This window comes from Gastrolobium bilobum, unplaced genomic scaffold, assembly GCF_033153095.1.
Source record: "Gastrolobium bilobum isolate Gb01-03AN ecotype WA unplaced genomic scaffold, APGP_CSIRO_Gbil_v1 utg3981, whole genome shotgun sequence".
Lineage (NCBI taxonomy): Eukaryota > Viridiplantae > Streptophyta > Magnoliopsida > Fabales > Fabaceae > Gastrolobium > Gastrolobium bilobum.
Window position 1 is genome coordinate 479,563 of NW_026898638.1, and position 15,876 is coordinate 495,438.

General features: G+C 33.2%; 1 protein-coding gene across 1 annotated transcript; it reads left to right on the plus strand.

Moving 5' to 3' along the window:
- Positions 1-12,109: 12,109 nt before the first annotated feature.
- On the plus strand, positions 12,110-14,749 carry LOC133317929 (WAT1-related protein At4g30420). Its single transcript, XM_061519830.1, has 7 exons — positions 12,110-12,288; positions 12,390-12,458; positions 12,581-12,697; positions 12,850-13,078; positions 13,580-13,738; positions 13,833-13,984; positions 14,533-14,749. The coding sequence occupies exons 1-7, from the start codon at positions 12,110-12,112 to the stop codon at positions 14,747-14,749; spliced, it is 1,122 nt and encodes a 373-aa protein (XP_061375814.1).
- The last annotated feature ends 1,127 nt before the right edge of the window (positions 14,750-15,876 follow it).

Here is a 15,876-nt window from a genome sequence, read left to right on the forward strand (position 1 = left end):
AAGGGAAAAATACTTCTCATATTGCATTTGAAGTGTTTTCTCATGTTGTGATCCTTTCATTTACGTGCAAAGTTTTTTTTTTTTTTTTAAATAAGTGTGGGACCCATCACTAGTTGAGTCTTAACATGAGAAAACATTTTTCATACAACATGAGAAGTGTTTAACCTATATATATATAGAGGAAAATAATTCTCCCGCCGTAGAAAAAATATGTTCTACTGCTAGTGAGAGGTTGTGATTTTCGTGCCAACATTTCATTTCTTTTTCTTTATTTTTAAAGCCAATGGGACCCACTTTATTGTATATGCTGGAAAAAGTTCTCTTTATATTTCAGGAGAAGATGCAACTCCATATATATGATTACATTGTTAGAGCATTTGAACCTAGAGAAGTAAAAAGCACTAGATTGATGTTCTGCTCTTGCTGGGCTTATCTTCCATCATGTTTGCTCTTGTTACTGCAAGCTGTGTCCTGCTCTTCTAATTATTGGTAATCATGATTGGGTAGATATGCTGATTGCCTCTTTTGAGTCTTTTGTTCCCTTCGTTGGCTGAGTCGGCGTTAAAATGTCTTATATGTATGTCCGTAATTCATACAAACTTTTATTATGGTCTTCAACTTTTTAAACAAAACAGTTTTCGTAAAATTAGCATTTGAGACATTATGTTTAAATCAGTTTAGTCAAATTCTTATGAAACTGGCTTGTGTAGTATTTGACAATTTGGTTCTTTAACTCCAAGTGCTTTCAAAATCGATTGTTGTTGGTTGCTTGATACGTTTCCAATACTTGAATTTGTATTGGTAGATTTCAAGGCTTGCACATGACCTAAAGACTTAGCTGTTTTCATTTACCCTTAGAACTAATATTGTTGCTTTAGCTTCATCCACAGTTTCCACTAGAAACCATTTGTGTAAAATTGTCTTGAAAACAACTTTGCTCAGTACAACAAATCATTGGTGGTAGTTATATATTTCTCAATACAATCATCTCTGAATGCTTGCATAGCAGCACTGAGAGATACCCAACCATCTGCTAAAATGCCCACACCTAATGGAGACGATGTTAATCCCCATGACTAGCAAATTTAGCGGATAATGGATGCTTCTATACTCCTTTTCTCCAATGATCCTTCTTACCTAGTGTCTGCTTTCTATGCCAACAAAAAAAGGCCTTTTAGATTGCTTGAATTATCTCTGTGATAGTAGACAAAGCCCAAAATTTTCTCTTAGGTGTGTTTGATAGTCGATATTAAGAGGGAAAGTGAAGGAAGAAGAATATTTTGTTTATATCTTCTCCTTGAATGCGAGTTTTTAAAAATGGGGAAGAGAATAAGAGATTTTTGTAAAACTCTCAAGTACCTTTTTTACCCTTACTTAAAATTAGAGTTCTCCCAATTTAGGGAGATTGAGAGGGAAAACATAGTAAATTACTTACGTGCCTTTATTCTCTTTTCAACTTTTTTGATTTTCTCTCATTCAATTTAGAAACAATCAATCATCACACACACAATCAAGAAACAATCAATCATCACACACACATACACAAAACCATAATGACAACCCCTTCTTTATTTTACCTTCCGTTCATGCTTTGATCTCTTCTCTCTTCTCCCATGTCTAAGAGAGAAAAAAAATAATTTTAAAAGAGAAAATAGTTTTTTTAGAGAGAGAATCATTTTTAAATATGTTAATTGCATAAATAATTTTTTTAGAAATTTTAAATTTATTTTCATATGTAAAATATAATAATTATATTAGTTTTTAAGAAATGGTAAAATATTGAAAATATATCATTAATTCTTCATTTTTTTTCTCGGTCATAATTTTAACTCTCAAATAAGAAGAAGGTAATACCCTTTATTTTTCTTCCCTTCATTTTTATAGCCATTCATTTTTCGCTACTTGAATTTGTCATCTAAAGGAAACAAAATCATCCCTAACTCATGTTGTGTGACTGTTCATTCTCGATTGACATCCAAACTCCTTGCTCCTTTACTTTGAACTCTTGCAGATGGAGTGCACCAGCGTTATAAACAAGTTATAAAGTAAGGTCATGTTGCCTTAGCCCAATGTTGGGGAGCTGAATTTGGTTTATAAACACAAATACACAATTAAAGCTGCATATGATTGATAAGTTATTTTAAAATTAAAAAGGGATATAAAGGAAAAATCGGAGTATATATCTCTTAAATAATGATGTATACCCACACAAAAAAAATTGTTTCAGTGAATAAATCAAGTACATAGTTCTCCAAAGTTATCAGATATAAGTACTCAGACAAAAACTAAGTATTCAACTGCACTTCTCTCACAAATTCTGTTGGTAGTTTCAGCTCAACAAGCATAACTAGTTCTAAAATAACCTGTCTGGACGCAGCATAAAACTGTTGCACGGGGTAGACTATGAAGGAATGAGGTCCTTATTATATTGAGTGAAGGAAACAACATATATGCAATATGCTGTTTATAAAAATATGAGAAACAAAAATGTAACAGACCTGTTCAATTCACTGGAATCAACAGCATGAAAATCACCTGTCAAGACAACCTGGAGATTTTCAAGTAGATGTCCAACCAATTAAGGAACCCATATATGATGGGCAATTAAGTTTTCCATAGCAAATATAATAGGTTTAATCCCATTCACATGCTCAAATTATACAAACTACAAAATAAAAATAAAAATTCTAGATTATTATATTTATTGACAGAGTATAGCACTCTAGATTTTCAATTATACATATCCATCACACATGACCCTTGTTGCATTGAAACTACGAACCGAGGCATGTTCCTTCCTAGTCTATGACTCCATTACCAGTTGACCTCTGCCAGCTAAATTGACAGTAAATTGTTAATGGAGCAGTCAACGCATTACCTGACAAGATTCTTTTGATGGAAACGACCACTGAATTATACAATCAATAATGCTGCACGCCTGCAGCTACCTATCAATTGAATAATGTGACATATTATCTCAGCTTTTCATCATCATCATTACTACCGTTATTACTATTCATTTAACCTTATTTTCTTCTTGCACTCATACTTTTTGATTCTATCACCCCATAGCTTCCAAATAGAGAGTTTTATTTTTCTCTTTTTTTGGGACAAGGGCAAATTAGTAAATTCAACGGCCTTTCCCTCCAAAAGAGTCACGGTAGGTCCACGTAAAAGCCACTTGTATTAAAACTCAAACATTTTGAACATGGATCAGGGTGTAGATTGGCATGGAATGTGCCTAAAAACTTACAGTTTAGGTAGAAAGTGCAATTGAGGCAATAGATCAGGGTGGATATGTGCATTTTAGCCAAAAATAAACTGAAAATATAGACCTTAATTAGAAAGAATAATTAGGCAATAATGAAAATTTCCCACTCGAATCGGTAGCTTCTTTGAAATCCTTCTAAATTGCTTTAATAAAATTTAATGGTATAGCTTGTCCAGCCAGCATGTTCTCAATTTGCAACATAGTTGATAACCCTGCTTGAAGCGGTTCAATAAACCTGCAAACAAATATACAACATATGTAATTAAGATTGTTAGAGTTATATAAAATCATTAACGTAGTCTCACCTAATAATTTAAGTTTTTGGGTTGAATTGGTTCTTTACATTGTATCAGAACTTCATGTTACGAGTTTGATCCTCACCGCCCCCATTTAATTAATTCAATATTTTGGGTTGAAGATTCTCCATTGATGAGTGAAAGAGTGAATCATAACTATTTTGAGCTAATGGGCCCATTATGTGTTAGGCAAACATATTCACTTAAAACGTGAGGTGTGAGTTGTGTTTGTGCAAAGAAATGATATCTTTTATAATGATGTCACTTTATAAATGTAAGAAAGTGACCCCTTTTACGAGTCCTAATGGCCAACCAATTGAAGACTAATGCATTTTGTGTTTAGTAAAATGTCACATGTACTATCAACATTATCCTTGAAGTTAATTTACATCATAAATTCCAATGGGGTCAATAGATGGATAATTATGTGTTAATTAATTGGAAAAACTTAAAAACATCACTTCTTCAGCCACAACTGTACCAATTAAAGAAAATATCAAGTGATTATTTGGAGTAATACTTATTATTAAATCCAAACCGGATATTAACTCGATCGAGATATTAGGTTAATGGGTCACTAGTTGAATCGGTTAAATTGAATTTATGTAAAGATATGTAATAAATATATAACCAGAAGTAATATAACAATTAAAGTAATGTTACTTAGTGGTTAGAATTTCACTTCTCTTTCCGTAAATGCCAAATTTGAATATAATTATGGTGGAATATTTTGATAAAAAGAGTATATATAGGTAAGGAGGCAGTGGCTAAATCAAGATAAACCAATTGTGCATGATTTTCTTGCCTTATTTTTACTTTGATGCAATTATATTTGATTATTTGCATTGACATTTAAGTTTTAATTTGATAAAATCTATGGTTGAGTCTATCAATTGGAGGAATTAAAGCAAGAGGCTATTAGCAAGTTTTAGGAGTAAAGTTTTAAAAATTGAACTAGAGATTAACTATATTACTTTGATAAACAGTGTTAAATTTAGGATATTTTAATATTTTTTAAAGTGTAACAATTTAATAATAACAATAATAATAAGTAAAAGAAATTTTAATATTCGCATGTATCTAAAGTTCTAAACTGTATCATCACAGTCATAGCTAATAATGTTGCGTGGTGGGAGTGGCGGAGCGATGTGTTGTGTGGGTGTGGTATTAGCTCGGTTAAGTTTTAATAAATTATATTTATTATGTGTAATTATATAATTAATTATAATTTGGTCAGGTTAAAATTGTAATTTGGCCCGGATTACAATTTGTAATTTGACCCTATCTAAAACTTCCAATATTTTTTATAAAAGATTTGGGTAAGTTATATTAGGCTATGTGCTCAATTTTCACTTATATATATATATATATATATATATATATATATATATATATATATATATATATATATATATATATATGAAAAAATATTTGTACTTTTAAATGACACAACTTATATCATTTTACTCTCACAAAGAGGTGAGACTTACACCTTTATTTTTTTTGTCCACTCTCTTTCCTCCTTTATCTATATCTTTCTCACACTTAAAATGACACAACTTTACATCATTTAAAATGACACACACTTTATATATATATATATATATATATATATATATATATATATATATATATATATATATATATATATATATATATATATATATAGGGAAAAATATTTCTCAAGCAGTTTGAGATAAGTTTATCTCCGACTATCTCAAAACTACTTCGTTTTATTTATTTATTTTCATATATTAATTGATTCACCTTTGAATGGTTATGATTTTCTTTTTCTCTCTTTTCCTTTATAACCTTTGATCTATCTTTGTATGGTTATGATTTAGTAGCCGGAGATAAAATTATCTCAAACAACTTGAGAAACGATAAACTCATATATATATATATAGTAAAACTAAAAAATATTTAATAAAATTATAATTCTTCTCAGTGTTGCTTGCTCAAATGCTCTGTATTTAATATAATTTAAATATATTATGATATGAACTAACTAAAATTTAAAAAAAAAAATATGCATATAATTTTTTAGTCCAGACTCAAATTTGAGCCATGTTGCGTGGGATCACGCCTATGATTCACACGCTGTTATATGTAATCGGTAATTTACATTACAAGTTTATAACGTTCGTGAAAATAAAAGTACTAAGTTATATTTTATTTTATTTTTTAAAAAGTATAACTATTAAATAAAAATTACATGATTTTGTTTTACTAATTTAAGTTCTAAATTTTAATTGCAGCACCAAAAAAAAAGAAAAAAGAAAAATTCTTATCTTTTTATTTTTTTATTATTTTTTTGTTATTCTCTTTTTATTTTTCTGTTCATTAAGTAATGCATACTGTAAATTATATACTAATAATTTTACGCTATTCTATTTAATATTTATATATATTAAATATACAAATATCACAAAATTTATATTTTGTACATTAGTTGTTAAATAAATAATAAAAATAATAATTCTATGATTCATTTATATTATCCGTCAACATCCGTCGCACTCAAGAAAGAAATATGTAGAAAGGCTTTCTTATTTTACACATCAAATTATGAGATATAAAACTCATTGTTTCCCTCCTTTTTCTGCATGTTGTCTCATTAAAATAACATCCTGCAAATGACGGTACAATGGTATTGGAAATATGCTTATCATATTATTTTTATGTTATTTAAAATAAAATAAATAAAAATATATACATCTTAACACATATTCTTTTATTGTTTTCTTAAATAAGGAGGTGCATAAAATTTAAAAATATATATAAAAAATGGTTTGGAAATATCATTTTTCATGTCTAAATGTCTAACATTTCACTAGAGTCATTTAAACACTTTTCTCAATATGAGCTAAGCCTCAATGAAGGTCTAGCATGCTCAATCAAACAAAACTTTCAAAATATAAACTTAAATTCAATTTTCCTCAAAACTCAAAGAAAACTATGATTTCTTAACATAAACTTACCTAGAACGAAGGGGAAAGCTTACCTCAAGTTCCCATGGCTTCAAGCTCCATCAAAATCTCCATTTTCCATGAAATCTGAAATCTTAGAGGAAGAAGATCTCTCTCTACAGTGAACCCCATCCAGAAATACTGGTACAAATGGATTCCTCTCGAAATTTCTTACAAGTTTGGCTTTGGAACGAAGTGAATTGGAGGTCTCTATTTCAAGTTATGAATTTCGAAAGATTTTCCATCAAAATCTCCATTTTCATTTCTCCTCCTCTGTCTCTCTGTCGATTACGCGAAGAAGAGAATAGGAAATAGTGACTCACTTAATCACTTAAGTGAGTTCACTATATCAACGAGTATAAGCTTATCTATCTACACACCTCTATTCATTACCAAATTTTACCCAATAGACTAGAATATTTTTCTAGTCATATTTCTAACTTTTATTTTCACTTTTTGGATAACTTTGTTTATCTATATTTTTACCCCTGAACTGTAATTTTAACTCTTTTTTCACCAAATGTGACTTTATTTATTTTTCTTCTAATTATTATTCAATATTAAATCAACAACTACTAGTGAGGGTTATTATACTCACCCCACTTTTTTAAGATTTTGTCCGCAAAATTAGGATCGTACTTGGAAACAAATTCAGGATATAGCCGGAGGATCTCATCCTCACGCTCCCAAGTAGTCTCCTTAGACGTTCTGTCTTCCCATTGAATCTTAATCATTGAGATTGTCTTATTTCTCAATTTCCTTTCATCTATGTCAAGAATTTTCCACGGCCCCACAGAAGTCTTAAGATTCTCCCGTATCTGAACCTCGTCAAGCTGTACAACAAGGGATTCATCCCAAATATCTCTCTGAAGCTGAGACACGTGGAATACATCATGAATACCAGATAACTATGGAGGCAAGGCAAGCTGATAAGCAACCGGTCCCAACCATTTTATTATCTGATAGGGATCGATAAACCTGGGGCTCAACTTCCTTACTCCAAAAGCACGCCCCACAACTATCACATCTGACAATCTTTCAAAGACATGCTCACCCTCTGTAAACTCAAAAGGTCGATGCTTATGATTATAATAGCTTTTCTGGAAACTCTGTGCATGTTTCAATTTATCTCTGATCATTCTAATATGATTAGAAGTGTCATGTACCAAATTTGGTCTAATCAATTGCCTCTCTCCAACCTTAGTCCAACAAGTAGGTGATCTACACTGTCGGCCATACAAAGCCTCATAAGGTGTCATGCTTAAACTTGAATGGAAACTATTATTATACGAGAGCTCTACCAGTGGAAGGTACCTATCCTATGCCTTACCCTGCTCCAGGGCACAGGCTCTCAGCATGTCGTCCAGGGTCTGAATAGTCCTCTTTGTATGACCATCATTCTGAGGATGATAAGTCGTGCTCAGTCTCAACTGAGTGCCGAAAGCCTGCTGCAGTGCTCCCCAGAAGCGAGATGTGAACTTCGGGTCCCGATCGCTCACAATGCTTTCAGGGCCCCCGTGAATTCTCACAATCTCCTTCAAATTGAGTCCAGCCAACTGCTCTGTAGTAAAAGTCACCTTCACTGGCAGAAAATGGACAGACTTCGTAAGCCTATCAATAATAACCCATATAGAATATCCAACATGAGTCCTAGGCAACCCAACAACAAAACCATGGAAATACGATCCCACTTCCATATCGAAATATGCAGAGGTTAAAGAAAAACCACCATGTCTCTAGTGTTCAATCTTAACTTTCTGACATATTAGACACTTCTCAACAAACTTTGCAATGTCATTTTTCATACCTGAAATCCTTATTTACATGTCTCATAATTCGCATGCAAAGTATACATATGCGACTGGACTCATTGTTTCTATCTTAAATCATATACTACCAATTCTCTTACATTCATTGTACCTTAGCCAGAATCTCTCTTTCTCTATTTCGGCACCTCTATGAGTCTTGCTCAAGGAAATCAATTCTTTTAAGCAGTAAAAGTCCAGATAATGCAACAACATATATATATATATATGTGTGTGTGTGTGTGTGTGTGTGTGTGTGTGTGTGTGTGTGTGTGTGTGTGTGTGTGTGTGTGTGTGTGTGTGTGTGTGTGTGTGTGTGTGTGCGTGTGTGTGTGTGTGCTAACAAGTCTACTGACCAGAGAATGCATGATTTACGCACATCAGCTACACGCATAAGAAGCATAAGACATGTACCTTATACCCCCACTCAGGGATTACCATCTTGTGCAGCTTCATACTACACTCAGGGATTACCATCTTGTGTGTAATACACCATATAACATACATATATAAGAATGCATCATTTCAATAATCACATATACCATTTCTTACTTATTCCACTTCTTGGTGGTTTTAGGATATAACCTCAAATTGGAAAAACATAAATCTTGTTTATCAATCCAACATCTTATCATCATGCAACCAAGAATTGATTGCACTGTGCACTCAGCACACTAGGACCACCCGATGAGTCTCAACTCAAAGCAGTATCCACATGGAACTTCCAAGAGCCACACCACGTAGGTTACAATCCCCAAAGGGAAGCTAATGCCATAGATTATTGGCCAATGAACTAACAGACACACTAGCCTTTCGTGTACCTCGTACAAAAGATAATGAGTCTCAACTTGAACGAGTGTCTAAATGAAACTCCTAAGAGGCAACCTCTTCGGACACATCCCCTCCAGGGCACATTTTTCTATAGCCAATAAGCTCACTCAATCAACTCACCTTCAATCGATTATACCCGCAAGTATATCAGTCTCAATCAAGTAAATCCTCAGGCCTTCAGCTGTTACAAGATTGCTCATACCACCAGGCCATTCCCTAAGTTGCCGCGCCATCATAAGAATACCCATGCAACCAGGTCATTTCCCATGCCTCCATCCATCACGAGAATACCTATGCAACCAGGTCATTCCCCAGGCTAGCACACCCACAAAGGAATATCCATAGGTGGCACTATCATAGATTTCTTTCAATAAATATTACACTAGGTCTATCCACCTAATCCTTACACACAAGGAACACTGATTAGACTAATCCTGCAAGTCTTTTGATTTTCATACCTCTGACTGGATTGAGACTATCCTTTGTATTGAGAGATTTTATTGTTTGCACTCGACCCCCAACTTTAGGCACTGATACAACTTGTATACTTACAACTTGTTCGATCCTTTCAAAACACTTATTGTCCAGGTTAAATACCATTATGATATCCTACCATCAATTTGCACAAGCTTACCAATTCAATCACTTGGTCGTTCACTCATCGTTGAACCATTTCCAAAAGGAGTCAATCTCTCAGCTATCTCTAGCAATTCATCACACGAATAAGTGTTCGAACTTATGTTCTCGATCCAAGAACAAACGATTTCACTCATGCAGTCCAAACAGAACAAGCACAAACAGACACTCGTGCCTCTACCTGCTCCAATCACTGGTATAATAATGCCACATACAGTCATTTATGCACCAAAAAAATCTTGACTGTTAACAATATCCATCGTTTCCCCAAGTAGTGCATTTGTCCGTCTTTGGATTAACTTACATAGTCTCTAGTACACACAGTACCTTACTGTACTTAATGATTAAGTCTACAATGGAATCCAATTCCATTTTCTCACTTTGTGCCTAGCACATGTCACCATATAATCTAGGATGGACACAAATAGTGGGATAACATGATTGTGCCAAGAGCTATTATACAACATTCCTCTTGTGGTATTTAAAAGCATTCATGCTTATACCAATCATGCGCATTAAGATTATCCACCCACTAAACAACTCTTCAAGTCATTCCGCCTGGAAAGTATTTCATTCAACTTTCATCCCAAGTAGAACACAGTTTCAGCAATCGTCCTTAGTCCTTCTCACTAAGTGAAGACATTTAGGTAGCAAAAATTCATTTTATCACTCCCTCCTTAATTATCTCTCTTCTTAAAATTGTTATCAAATTGTTTAACTTGTAAATCTTTACTTCCTTTATTCATCCAAGAAATAAAGCCACTTGCTTTAATAGGATCAGACTCTTTAGCATTCTTTATCTTCTGCCTTTTATGAAGATCCTCGACAACAGGACACTATAACCAAGGAATACATTTCCATTATTATCCATCATCAATGCATACATACAGTAATATTCATCTCTGCAGTACTATTTACGTATATGTCACTATTCATGTATACGACACTATTCAAAAATACAGTATCTTTAACTTTTCCGAATATATTTTCACCGTTAAAATCCTCATCTAAACAATTTTCTCAACATGAATTAAGCCTCAATCAAGCTATAACATGCTCAATCAAAACAAACTTTCAAAATGGAAATATAAATTCAATTTTCCTCAAAACTCAAAGAAAACTAGGATTTCTTAACATAAACTTACCTAGAACGAAAGGGAAAGCTTACTTCAAGCTCCTATGGCTTCAAGTTCCATCAAAATCCCCATTTTCCATGAAATTCGAAATCTTAGAGAAAGAAGATCTCTCTCTACAGTGAACCCCATCCAGAAATACTAGTACCAATGGATTCCTCTCGAAATTTCTCGCAAGTTTGGCTTTGGAACGGAGTGATTTGGAGGTCACTAGCTCAAGTTATGAATTTCGAAAGATTTTCCATCAAAATCTCCATTTTCATTTCTTCTCCTCGATTACGCGAAGAAGAGAATAAGAAATAGTGACTCACTTAGTCACTTAAGTGAGTTCACTACTATACCAGCGGGTATAAGCTTATCTATCTACATACCTCCATTCATTACCAAACTTTACCCAATAGACTAGAATATTGTTCTAGTCATGTTTCTAACTTTACTTTCAGTTGTTGGGTAACTTTGTTTACCTGCATTTTTAACCTTTAGCTGTCATTTTAACTCCTTTTTCACTTAACTCCTTTTTCACCAAAGGTGACTTTATTTATTTTTCTTCTAATTATTCTTCAATATTAAATCAATAACTACTAGTAAGGTTATTATAATCTATTTAACATATAGGGACAATTCAAATACCCCTTGTGGTTTACCTTTGAATCACTTATCCACCTATGATTTTTTATTTACCCCCGTGCTTTTTTCCATCCGAATTCATTTTTAACGGTGTTAAAATTTTTAATTAATATGACTATTCTACCCTTTTTACAAAATTACATTTTAGCTACTATGTGTGATCTACCCCAAATTTTATTGGGTTTTTTTTACCATACAAACATGTTTGCCACGAGAAGTTTGAAAAATTTGTGTGCCTAGCTATATTGTACATACAAGAGGTGACTATGATGTGAGTTGTACATGAGGGACCGAAGCACAGCACGTATCATGGCTTTTTCTTAGCACATGCGTCCAAGGTTCATAAGAATTATTATATCTTCAACTGATTAGGTGTAGTTAAGTTTGGTCAGTGCAAAATCTGGTTGATGGTTTTTATTTGTATTATATCTCCATCTCATGTTGATGGTTTTTATACTAGTGTGTATATAATCCGCTTATGCAATTGGGTCACATACCTATTTTCTCCATTTTCATTAGCTCCTCCTTTTGGCAAACAAAGATGAGAGGTTTAGATTACTACTTGCCAGCAATGGCTATGTTGTTCATACAGTTTATTTATGCAGGTATGAGTCTTGGCACAAGAACTGTTCTCTTACAGGGAATGAGTCCAAGGGTATTTATAGTGTACAGGCAAGTTTTTGCAACCATTGTGCTTGCTCCAGTAGCTTATTTCTCAGGGTATTGAAGTCCTCATCACCATCTCTTTGTCCTTTTTTCTTTTCTGACACTATCCCTTCCCCCTCATGTTTGTTTATATATTTGTTTCTTTCCTTTGACAGGAGAATGTCTGGCTCATATTCCTTAAATTTAAGGAGTTTTTCCTTGATATTCTTGACCTCATTAATTGGGTTTGTTTCCATTCTTAAGTTCTATATATGTGTGTGTGTTGTCTTAGATTTAGTAAAATGGGATTTTAAGGACATGAGATTAATTAGTCTTTTTGTTTTGTTACTAATGGGATATGATGCAGCATTACATTGAATCAAAATTTATATTTTGAGGGTCTATATCTGGCCTCAGCTTCAATTGCAAGTGCAATGGCCAATCTTGTTCCAGCCCTCACATTTGTGATAGCAGCTTTTACAGGGTAATTAATGCCTAAAACTCACTTCAAATTGTTTATAAATCCATTCATAGAGGCTTAGGGTGCAATGCATAGAATAGAACTAGCCAGAAGTATTATTGTGATTGTGTTAATCAAAAACTCAAATGTTTTTCTTTCACTCTGGAATTGATTAGAATGGAGAGAGTGAATATTCGAAGCTTGAGAACTTTAGCCAAGATAGTAGGGACAGTAATCTGTATAAGTGGAGCAGCTTCCATTGCTCTGTTGAAGGGTCCAAAGCTACTAAATGCAGAAAACCTGCCTTCAAAATCAATCATGGGCTCAGAAGGTCAGAACTGGTTGCTGGGTATTCTATTTATCTTTGGAAGCAATTGTGCCTGGGCACTTTGGCTCATTTTGCAGGTATTTTTTAATGTCAACAACGGTTAGATACATGATATAAAATCATTCACCTAACAGCAAAGAGTTGGTTCGTGATATATCATAACCTCTATAAGCAAGTGGGGTAGAGTTTGATCCTATCAATTCTATTCTTTTAATAAAAAGTTTTATTTTAGTACAAGATAAATAAGCATATAAGAGGGCGAGCCTACAGCAATGACAAAATTGTTCCATTGTGACTGAAAAAGATCACGGGTTTAAATCTAGAAAACAAAATCTTTACAAGTATGCAAGGGTAAGACCGTTTAAAAGGATTGACCTTACCTCTACCGTCGTTAGTTGAAGTTTAATGAGGAGTGGTTTACAAGATAAATAAGCATATACATTGTCCGCGCTTTAATCCCAAAAAGGGTTGTCTTTACCTAACAGTTTTAAGATTTTTGGAGAGTTATTCATGACAATGACCATAGAAGCATCATTCGTATATATTTTACATTGAACTTTCCTTTATCTCTTCCTCAGGTTCCAGCATCCGCAAGCCACCCAGATCACCTATCTTTTGGATTCTGGATGTGTTTGATGGCAACATTACAATCAGCAGCAGTGACAGTATTCTTGGAGCCAGACCCAAATGCATGGAAGATTAATTCTCTACTTGAGTTTGGTTGCTCTTTATACGCAGTACGTGGATGATTTCCCATGAGATATACAACACTTATAAATGCATCAATAGTGGTCTGATTAATCCATATTGCAATTAATATAATCTCTGCAGGGAGTTATGGGATCTTCAGTGTTGATCTCTCTTCAAGCATGGTGCATTTCACAGAGAGGTCCTCTCTTCTCTGCAATGTTCAATCCTCTGTTCACAGTGATTGTGACTGTATTGGCTGCCTTATTACTTCATGAGGAAATATACATTGGAAGGTAATGTTAACTGATCTGAACACGACTCTAGTATCAATAATTTAAAATTTCATGTGAATTTGGCAAAAAATTTTTTATCATCTAACTAGTTCGAGCAGTATTGGACCAGTATTGAGAGTGACTCTCCCAAGATCATTTTTCCCACCTCATAGACTCGAACTTGATACCAGTTAAGGAAAACAAACTCTTTACCACTTGAATCAATAATTGTTGATCTGGTGAAGATTTTTTTGTCTCTCTCTTTAAATAGACATAAAATAGGTGGGGCACTATTAAATTTTGGGAATGTTCACAAAAAAAGAAAGGAAAATGATCCGTTTCCAAATTTTTTTTTAAAATTTTTTGCAAATTACACTATGTACTTCTGGAAGTACATAATATAATCTAGTGTACTTCCGGGAGTATACAGTGTAATTTGTAAGAGTTTGTAAATAAAAAGTTTGTAAATATAACTCTCCCCAAAAAGAAATAGATACAAAATTTTCACATATAAAATTTTAACTTAGAGATAATCCTTGTGTGTGACACTTTTGTTTTATATCTGTTAGCTTGATAGGTGCAATTGGAGTGATCATTGGCTTGTATGTTGTGCTTTGGGGTAAAGCTGAGGAAGTTGTTAAAGCGAAAGATGAGAGAGATCCAAAATCAATGGTTAATACGACAGAGGAAGGGAAAGTATTGATAAATGAATCTTCTGAAAAAGCATATTGTAAAACTGATTTGGAAGAACCCCTTTTATCTGCTAAATCTTCTTCACATTATTAAAAGGAGTTTGTATTAGATTTGAATGTCTTAATAGCATTTTTATTTTATTTTCCTATGACATATTCTGAGCATGCTGTAGACGAAGTTACTTCAAAATATTTTTTTATTTGCAAGTCCTTATCAGAGAAATGCAAAATGAAATTGACCTACTCCATTCTAAAGTTCAGAACAATTTTGTTGGGTCATGTAAAGGCATTTTATTTAAGACTTGCATCATGTCATGTGGAGATGCCATATTAGATAAGTCCTAAGTCTGTGTAGAAGAAACTTCCTTGCATATATCCTCACCCACTTGGATTTGTTAACTTAAAGACCACGTTATTCAAAGTTAAAATACTCAAATTTAAATATATTGTTTATCAGTTATCAACGTACTCTAAATGAATTTGTCTATAAAGTAAGTAAATAAGAGTATTTCTACTCTTAAGTTTTAGTTAGTAAAAATCACAATACATTTTCAATTTAATTTTAAAAAAATGGATATATTCTTAAATCTTAATTACTTTCTCATTTTACTAGACAGACATACAAGATTAACATAATTTGTTCAATGATATTTGTATGTATACTCCATTCTTTAGTTTTTCACAGTTCTCCGTTTCACATAGTTATAGTGACCAATGTAAATTTGCCAAAAAAAGACTGAAACCAATTATTTAAAAGGAACAGTCAACGTTTCTAAGCAATAATCATTAATAATATCTCAGGCTACTGCATATGCAGAACGTGGTGGTATCTCACTGCATATGTATTATGTAGAACTTTGGAACCCCAATAATGCATATGTAGGTCATGTGATTCTTGCATATGCAGCTCCATGACTAATTACTGCTTTATATGCTGGTTTGTGATTCCTCATTACTGCATTTTCATGCTCTATGATGCAACATGTGATTATACCTTATCACATCAATATTGGATTTAATTACACACGGTTGAGATTCCTATTGTTGTTTTCTGGAAAGACTTCGATCTCCAAGTGAGATGATATCTCGAGCTGGGGATGTATCTTAATGGGATGATGTTACATCCCCGTCTCGAGCCGATTCAATTAACATACATATGATATAAACAGATACAGCGGAAGACTTATCTTACGGAAATACGGCTAACTTTTTTCTTTTTCT